The 9,634-nt window shown below is 31.6% G+C and overlaps 3 protein-coding genes across 3 annotated transcripts; 1 reads left to right on the top strand and 2 right to left on the bottom strand.

The window, feature by feature from the left end:
• Positions 1 to 923: 923 nt before the first annotated feature.
• Positions 924 to 2,977, bottom strand: loj (p24 family member logjam). The gene is made up of 3 exons (XM_040710120.2): positions 2,507 to 2,977; positions 2,170 to 2,393; positions 924 to 1,628 (listed from the first exon to the last, which is right to left on the bottom strand). Exons 1-3 carry the CDS (start codon positions 2,703 to 2,705, stop codon positions 1,380 to 1,382), a joined length of 672 nt encoding a protein of 223 aa, XP_040566054.1. The 5' UTR covers positions 2,706 to 2,977; the 3' UTR covers positions 924 to 1,379.
• A 532-nt stretch (positions 2,978 to 3,509) lies between these two features.
• Positions 3,510 to 6,772, bottom strand: LOC121115934 (LMBR1 domain-containing protein 2 homolog). Its single transcript, XM_040710119.2, is given in 7 exon segments — positions 3,510 to 3,990; positions 3,993 to 4,021; positions 4,082 to 4,526; positions 4,528 to 4,936; positions 4,998 to 5,509; positions 5,655 to 6,028; positions 6,328 to 6,772. Coding segments are annotated over 6 exon segments (1,962 nt in total). The 5' UTR covers positions 5,913 to 6,028; positions 6,328 to 6,772; the 3' UTR covers positions 3,510 to 3,681.
• A 1,840-nt stretch (positions 6,773 to 8,612) lies between these two features.
• Positions 8,613 to 9,424, top strand: LOC121115933 (uncharacterized). The gene is made up of 2 exons (XM_040710118.2): positions 8,613 to 8,887; positions 8,947 to 9,424. Exons 1-2 carry the CDS (start codon positions 8,722 to 8,724, stop codon positions 9,213 to 9,215), a joined length of 435 nt encoding a protein of 144 aa, XP_040566052.1. The 5' UTR covers positions 8,613 to 8,721; the 3' UTR covers positions 9,216 to 9,424.
• Positions 9,425 to 9,634: the final 210 nt, after the last annotated feature.

Below are 9,634 nucleotides of genomic sequence, written 5' to 3'. Positions count from 1 at the left end.
ACGTAATATATGTATACATTTAAAACTGAAGATAAAATGGGAGTAATTCAAAATTCAATCAAACTTTTGAAAAAAATTAGCAGTTGAAGAATTTTTGGAAACACTTTTTTTTAATCATTTCCGTGGAATTGGCTGTTTGCTTCAGAAGCAAAAAAAAATGTATCAAGGAATTTTGATGTAATTTGACTGAAAAAAAGTACTGAGTTGTAAATTTATTTTTAGAAGAAGTTCCTGTTTCTGATGTCCCTGGAAATAGTAGAACTTGAACTTAAATAAGATGATTATCGATTTTAAAACGTATACAAATTGTATCAAAAAAAAAAAAAAAAATCCTTAACCAATTGTCTGGATGATGTTCGAAATACAAATTTGCAGTTTCAATGCTTTTTTATAAGAGTTACTACAATTCTTATTACAGCATCGTTCCATCTCTCGTTAACATTTATAACAAGTCAAAATGAAAAATTAAGGTATCAATTTACAATTATAAATAATAAAATTACTGGTGAAATAATTTAATTAAACAAAAAAGTCACTTTCGAAATGTAAGAGTGATTTTTCAGCAAAGTATAGATTTAATCAAAGGGATATAACTAAAGTATGAGTGTGTTTTCCTTTAAGATGCATTTTTTTGGATTTTGAATGTACGGCAAATACGAGATGGGTTTTAATTACAATTTCTACTAGTGATACTTTGAATGTTCAAATCGGCATGTTAGAATTATATTCGCATTTTTAAATATTCGAATGTTATTTTCATTCTTTTGTACCAAATTTATATTCAATACGAAATCTTTTGATACTTACCCCATCAAATTATGCAATAAATATCCCTATAAGTGAGAAATTGTAATTTAATTAATGAAAAATATCAGTTAAAAGTGTTATATCAACAAAAAAAACATTTTAATATTAAAGATGAATATAGTTCAAAGAGGTTATTTATTCAAAAATTCAACAAATAACGGTACATACTTATATCGACATTGATATATCTCAACTAAAAATAGATTTTACATAAATAAAATATAATTTTTTTCTAGAAAAATAAGTAATTTCCTATATAGAAGATATATTTAAAAAAAAAGATTACTTTGAATCAAATGAGTTGATGTTTTATGAGTAGATTGATCACGGATAGGAAGTAGTTTAAAAAAAAAAAGACTTATAAATAAATTATGAGGGAAAAAATAGCAGCGTGCTAATATGTACATAAATGTATCGTGAATTGAGTAAAAAAAAAAAAATCCCCCAACCAAATAATTATAAATCAATTAAGCATATATAATTAAGTATTTTTTTCAACCTGAGAATTTGTGACTGTTTGAATAGAATTAAGGAACATGGCATCATTCTATTAATTAATATTCCTGAGAAGCTTAAGCTCGAGTTGTGGATTTAGTATCAAAAAGTTTTCGAACGAAATATACTTGAGTCACTCCGGAGATGATTATAATAACACAGCCAAGGAATGACCAATTCCGGATGTATGTTCCATTGGACAGTAAAGTGTTGAAATCCCGAGATTCAAGACCTCGACTTAGCTGTTGAAATTGTCTCATGATTTGAATCCTTCTGTCTACACCACTAAGAGTATGAGTAAAGTTTTGGACGCTCATATCTAAGTCCTGGATGAAAATAAATAGAATTTAGTACATAATATGCAAATATTTTATTATGGTTTGAGTTTATACAGGATCCGCGGAAAGTAATATAAAAATGACTGGACTCAACAGTACTTTCAAAGCAAACACTAGACTTCCGGGATGGTGCAACTTGCAACACCTTCAAAAAGGCAGATTAGTAGTAAGAGTCTAAATTCAGTATTTTCTGAAATAAGCTACGAATCAAACACTGACCTGGATACTACAGATTACTTTAAGTGGTCTATTCTTGAAAATAGAGTCTTTGCAACTCCTTGCTGGAGTTTAAAAGTCTGGAAAAGCAAGTCGATGACTGCTTGGAAGATACAAGGCATTTCCAAGCTAATTTAAAGCTGGTGTGAAGGCAAAGAGTGGTAATTTTAAATGAAATTTTGTAATAAGGTTTTATAAAAGCATGTCTCTATGGATAACGTTTTAGCCAATCGAATAATTAATTATGTCATTAAGAAAATAAAACTTTTATCTAAACACTCTACAGACTTTGTAACTATTAAATATAATCTACCTGAAGATCCTGTGAATATTTTTCCCATTCGTCATATCGAAAGGTCGTCATATATAAATTAACTAACTTGGCAGCGAATTTGGAGAAGGAATTATCCAAACAAACACTATAATAACCCCCTTGAGTAGATGCCTCTTCATACTCTGCACTAGGCTTCCACTCATATGGTTTAACAACCACATTGTCTGGTTTTCTAACAGCAAATCCAATGGCTCCATCTCCTCCTGTAAATGGAAACAAATAATATGAGAGTACATTTTTAAACGACAAAAGAGAGTACATTAATTAAGAATCAGCAATAATTGATTAATGTGCTATAATATTTGACAATACTTACCCTTTAATACTTGATATGACACGTAAAACGTTGCTCCAGGATGTACATACTGCCAATAACAGTCCTCTTTTCCAGCATCCACATGGACTTTATACTCCATTGCAACTCCAGGGGCGGATCCCAACCAATTTTGAGCATCCTGAGTATAACTTACACCAATTATGCTTATGAATAAGAGTACCAAACATATTTTTTTCATTTTCCTTGGTGTTGTTATTTAAATGCCGTGAAATCGGAATCCAGTGAAAATAAAATAAATGTACTTCAGGTATGAGTCGTCATCAACAGGTGAATGACGATACAAGGAAAAACTTTTTTTTTTAATCATCATCACCAATTGAGAGAGGAAATAGTTTTGCTAGTGTTGTAAGCTAAAAAAAAGAGTGGGACTCGAGGGCAAGAGGAAAAGCTAGAAAAAGAAAGACAAGAAATTAGTGTATGCAACTACTATTATTTAGTATAACGTTGAATGATCAATCTCAATTGTCTCAGTAATAATGACCTTCAGTCATCTAGATACTTTGATTTATTTAGTATCAAAGCTCTATGTACTCTTTTATATTCTGTGACCCCTCTTATTACAGAATTTATCCCCTAAAGAATGGATTCATGTATACAAATGTCGGATCTATATCGAACATACCATCAAATCCTGATTGACATGATCAACTTCTCCTCAGAAACTAATTTTTAAAATTAATCAAATTCATCAATATTATGTATACACTCATACAGCATATACAAACATGAACTCCCGTTACTTTACCATAGGGAGAGATCCGGAAGAAAACCCTTCGATACATTGGACTTAATTAGCAAAAACAAAGACAAATAACTGATTTTATACATTGAATATGCCCAAAATGAACTATGAACTAAGTAAATGAATAACTTTAATCTTAGATACATTTGGGATAAAAACATCAGCTATTTTTGTTGCTGTTATCGTATTTAGCTGCAATGAAGTTGTACCTTCTAACATCTTATTCATTAAAGACGAACATTTACTTTAATATAAACGATTTAATTATACATAATATAATTATAAAACTAATTTAATCATCAAAGTGCCTCGCCGTCTTTAAATAATCATATAATATATATTTGAGCAGCTATCATGGACTATTAAGGATGTAATAAGATATAATATATAATTTGAATTAAATATTGTTCATTCATAAGTCATCAAAAATATTTCTGGGAGGTGATGAGTGAGTACGACTTATAAAACGTGATGGAGAACTGATAGGATCTACATCCTTGACTAATAGTTCCCTTTCTGGACTAGAATTCCCAATTGGATCATTTGAATAAAGATGAGTATCATCAGGAATCTCTAGATCTCTATTATTGCTGCTAATAGATGTTGTTGTTCTACGATTACGACGTTGACGCCCAGACTCATCATAGCGAGATCGCATTCTTTTCTCCCTATCAATATGTTCCTTTCCTTCTTTGACCATTTCAAGGGTCAATTCACTCTCTCTGTGGTCAAAAATTGTTGAAATCCCAAAGCTAAATTGAGATAATAATATCAATTAATTATTCATCAAGAAAATTCATGTACTATCCTACCTGATATGCATCTAGCTCCTAAGGAAAAGTATGTAGCTGTCGAGAAAGCCAAAAGTAACATTGGGAAATACACGTTGAAGTAATCGGAGATTAAAGATATTAAGTCCATATGACCCATCACACTTGTATATGAAGTCTCCTCTTCCGTATTACCAATAATATGAGAATCCATGTGAATAAGGGATAAAAAGTTCAAAACAAGGGGCGGGGTTAAACGACAAAGAAGAGCTCCCGAAAAGAGAAGGGTATACTCATCTGACTGATGATTTTTTGCCAAGTAGTAATAGTTTAAGATCCTTATTTTGAATACTGTGTAAACCGTAGCTGTGCATAAGTACAGAGTTGTGATCAATACACCAAACTCTAAGAGAAAATATCTTCCGGCATTTGATGACAGTTGAACAAAAATTGCAAAAAAGGAAAGTGGTGGACTAGCCACAAAAAAATGTTATTTCTGACCATATAATAAGTGTTGACATTATGACTGCAAAAATGGCTCCAATTTTCAAAGTTAAAGGTCGTAAAAGGCACTTCCAGTACCATTCTATCGTGGGATTATAAAGAACTCTCAAAAATATGTTTCGATTAGGCTGACCAAGTCGATAGCGAAACACATGTTCATTTGATATAATGTTCCTATTTATATCCTCAAGCTCCAATATCGTATCTGTCAAATCCTGCCATTGCGTTTGTGTTCTATGATGTGTTTGAAGGGATTTAATGACTCGTCTATGAAGACTAATAATACTTTTTTCTGTTACATCCATTCCGTCAAAATTACTAACTCTAGCCCTCACTCGGTGATGCTGATACAGCTCCACAGGGATTTTGGAAATGATGGTATCCACCATTGTCCTAATTGAGATAAAAAGATGAAAGGTTAATATGCAATTAAATATGAATTTCAATTACTCACTTGAGCTCAGGAGATCTTGAGGATTTTATCCTTTCATCAGCAAAAAGAACCATCGAGAGCGAGTCTTCGACCTCCTCTTCAGACTCAGCTTTTTCTGACATTAGTTTAGCCAATTTAAAATAGGCTCTGTTAAGAGAATATCCTCTTAGAGATGCGTTCCATAAATTCCTTGGAACTTCAATGAGTCCATACCCTAACATAAGTACTAAAACGAAGAGACCCCAAGTGTTTGATGCAGATGATGCAATGGCCTTTAATCGCTCAAGATTAAGATGGAGTCCGGGTTGAAAGAGAATGTATACGAATATAATTAATGCAATTAATAAGTAGGTCGTGTAATAAATAATATTGTCCCATAGAGCGGATTTAAGCTTCCCTCCAAATCCAAACTCTCCAGCTTGTGTAAAGGATCTCATTAAGGGAAGTACAAGCCACGTTAAAAATTGGGATGTCCAGTAAACAATACGCCATAGATTAGGTAGTACATTTGCTGGCAGAATGGAGTAAGGAGGCTTTTTTAAAAATAAAAATAAATTATGATATATTGGAGTCCAAATAATATAATATTAAATAATGATTACATAATAAACTGTATAATAATAAGACTATAACTCATGTTTCAGAAACACAAAGGTAATTAATTGTATGAATACTTACGTAGCAAATTTGAGACGTTTCATTCCTTTGAAAATTTTCTTCAAAAGTCAAATTGTGATTGCTTAAACAGTGTCGATACTTTGTCATAGATACATCCAAAGGAATAATAAAGACGATGATGAATGAAAAATACCATGCAATAAACACCGCAATCGTGACAATTATCCTTTGTCTGAACCAGTCGCCATAACGATAGAGAAGGAACCCAGATATAATAAATGCCAATAGGAGATCTGATATAAAAACAGTAGCACTCATTTTTTGGAATTATTACTTTTATTTTATTTTTTTGTGTGTGTGTTTCTTCTTTTGTGCAAGAGAGTTTCTTTAAAGTGTGCAATGGTAGTCCTTTTGGGAAAAAATTGTATTCAATCCTGAAATGAAGATATTAAAATAAAAATTATTTCTTTCTCTGAAATAAGATCATAAATATTATAATATATGAAATATTTATGCAACTTTGAGTATTTTAAGTCTCAAATATGAAATAACTATTAGAATAGCAGAATAATTGGTCGATTCATTGCTCCACGATGGATCATATAAAATGTTAACTTGTATCAGGTGGATAGAAAGGAATGACTCATGCCTAGAAGCTATCATAGCTAAAAATCGATAATAATTGACGGATCAATAGTAAGAAAGGAGAGCGGAAGGAAGAAGAGAACCAGACCTTGTAATCACTGATGAAATACGAAGCAATTGGTGGAAGACTCTTCGGACTCTTCTTCTCTCAAAAGAAGAGCCGCCTTGGCTTGAGATTCTTCTTGCATTTGTTCGAGTTTTTCAAGAGTAAAAGACTTAAGTGGAAGTAATTTGGGTTTACATAGAATGGGTTGAGTTCCAGACTCAGAAGCAAATGTCAATCCACCTTTTCTTGGAATATATTCACGAAATTGGGTTTCTGGCAGATGCGAGGATGATGAATTAGATGATGACGATTGTGATGACATTTCTTCTCCACACACGTAGAGTAGTATGAGTTGAAATTACTAGTAGTTGTTAGTTGAATGTTAGCTGGTTGCACTTGCTATTAAAGGCTTCCTATCAATTCGAGGGAGCAGAAGTGAAGAAAAAGTAGGAGAAAAAGCCATAGGAAGAGAGAGTAAATCTACTATGTGCATAAAATACTCATATAAATTATAGTACATAATATGATACCAAATAATACGCATGCATTCGAATTAATAAAAGGCATAAGGTCTATAAAATATAGTAGTAATATAAGAACGTTCTAACATAATGATTAGAGAAATAAATTAACAAAGAGTTAAAATAATGTTATACATAATTTATGTGTGACAAAATATGGAGAAGCACTAGCTAAATCACGTAACCTGTTGTTTTGCTGAAAAATAAATAATTAATTAATTATCTTTCATGACGTCGCTCACAACTCACAATATATACAAATGTTCTGAATGTTGAATTGTTGAACAATAGTTAAACTCAAATTAACTCTGAAACAGTGTCAATTTTATTGTAAGGAAAGATAATTTTTTTTTTTTTGTTTATAAATTTGAATTTAGAAAAGACATTTCTAACTTTATTTCGAATGATCTTTTTTTAAATAATATTCATTAATTTATAATCAAGTGCAGTCGGAGTAAATTTCTCAAATACCTCTCCCCTAAAGTCCACCCTGTTCTGGAGTATATAAACAATCAATATTACTAAATGATGAATAGTTATACAGTAGAGTTAGGAAAAATTGGATAACAAGTAACACGAACTGATTTAAGGTCTTAAATTATATTTCTCTTCTTTTTTTTTGAAGGAAATTTTGAGCTGAAATACAATAAAAATCACTTGAATGTGGCGAACAAATTTAACTTTTCAAAAATATTTATCAACTTCCATTCAATAAATATATTTATGACCTAGCGATAATTAGATAATGAGTTCAAAATGTGTACTAGAACTATATTAAGAAACGTGTATGTCGGTATCTTAGTATGATTTAACAAAATGACAGATTATTAATTAATAATAATTTTATTTGCTGTAATTGTGCAAAAATAAAATAAGTTAGCAAGTTAATTTAATGTTTTGTCTTCACTAAACTAAAAAAGGATATTTCCAGCATTACAACAGGTTCCGTGATTTAGTCAGTACTGTCTTTCAGATAATATGTTAATTAGTGTTGGGTTCGCTCTGAAAATCCTAGACCGGTCTGAGACCTTACTGATTTATAGTAGACCAAACTTCTTTAATAAAAGAATTTCCGTCTGGACCGGTCTCACAAAAATAATTCGGTTTAAAAATCCAAAACGATTTTTTTCGAATTTGATCTGGATCGTTCTTATTTAAAATTTGGTAAAGACCGATTCTATAGATGAATTATTAATGAAGTCAGTTGTGTTTCAAAATGGTAAAAATCGACTATATCAACGAAAACTGAAGTTGTCCTTCACATCGACCAACAATAACGTCATATTAAGATAAATGTGTCCCATAAATCAGGGAACACTGAAATATGTGTTCCCTGCATAAATTTGAAAACGATTAGATTTCGGTTCAAGGTCTAAAATCGGGGTCTGAACAGATATATCAGTTCAAATTTTTCCGGGAGAAAATCACTTAATTCGGGAAACATATCGGTTTTGGATCGAGTCTCAACAATAATATTAGTAAAAATAATTCATTAACCAAAGAGTAGTTAACTGATGACCATTTATTGATGAATTGATAGATTCATTATTGATAAATCATTCAGAGAACACTTCATTATATAAATGTTCATTTAAGTGTTCCCTGATTCGGATTATTCATAGTCCATAGTTAGAGAAAAGAAGGATGAAGATGATTCGATGAATAATGTAAGGACATCTACCACATAGATATATTAAATTAATATATATATATGCGAGCCGAAGTTCTTTATTTTATAATATGACAAGAATGACGTCATATGAATCGGCTAAAAGAGTAATAAGAAAGAGAAAAATAACTTGAATGATGTCATAACTCAATAACTGAGCGGGAATTCTTTTAATGATTGACGACGAATACTTCAAATTTTTGACGGTTGATAAGATCAAATAATTAAGAAATAAAATAATAAATAATGGGAGGTCATCAGACCAAACCAAGTCCCAAAGAAAGGACCACTGATGATGAAAACAAGGATCCTTACACACCAGTGAGCACTGAGTCCAGGAGCAACACTTCCGCCTCGCCCTCAGGCTTAGAAGAAATGGATGAAACTCCTGTGCGTAATCCACGCTTCAAAGGTTTGTTCCACATTTCTCAATAAATTTTGCTTATGAAAGTCAATGTTTATCATTATTAGCCTTATCCTCTGATCCCCGCTCACCCAGTGGCCTTCCCAGAACTCCTATCCTTGTGGAAGAGGATGCCAATAAAAAGAATATGACGCCACGCATCCCGACCCATCGAATGCTAAAAATGACTCGTAGTGCTGTGGAAGCATCCTGCCGTTCTCCTTTATTGATTGAAAATGACGAGGCCCTTGAACATCAACCAAACCATCTTCTTCTAAATAAAGTTCCGAAGAACCTCAACGAAAGTTTGGATGAGGGAGAATCCCTTGTTATATGATGGTGTGTCGAGTCCCATACTCAATTCATGTGATGTAATTAATTAATTCCTTGGAAACAAGAGTTCCTTTATTCCTTTTGAAAAAAAAAAAAATCTTAACTGAAATTGTAAATATTTTTGTATAATTATGTTAAATATCGCCTGAGCCTGTATTTTTTTTTTTTTTTCTTAAAGTTTTTTATATTTAAATATATATCATCTCAAATTGCCTTCTTTACTTTCTTTTTGCCCCAAAATCATTAAACCTTAATGAACGTTGTTCAACATTCCCAATAATTTTTTGAGGTGAGTGTCAAGTTCTCTGATAGAGCTTGAACAGATTATGAATCTATATGTAGCATTACTCTAGAACAGACTTGAGAATTGGTTCTGTAGATATACTAAATTGACTGTCCTTCCTCTGAATTATTACTTTATTG

Source organism: Lepeophtheirus salmonis, chromosome 4, assembly GCF_016086655.4.
Source record: "Lepeophtheirus salmonis chromosome 4, UVic_Lsal_1.4, whole genome shotgun sequence".
NCBI lineage: Eukaryota > Metazoa > Arthropoda > Copepoda > Siphonostomatoida > Caligidae > Lepeophtheirus > Lepeophtheirus salmonis.
The sequence above is the reverse complement of the archived record's forward strand: the minus strand, read 5'-3'. Positions and strand labels throughout refer to the sequence as shown.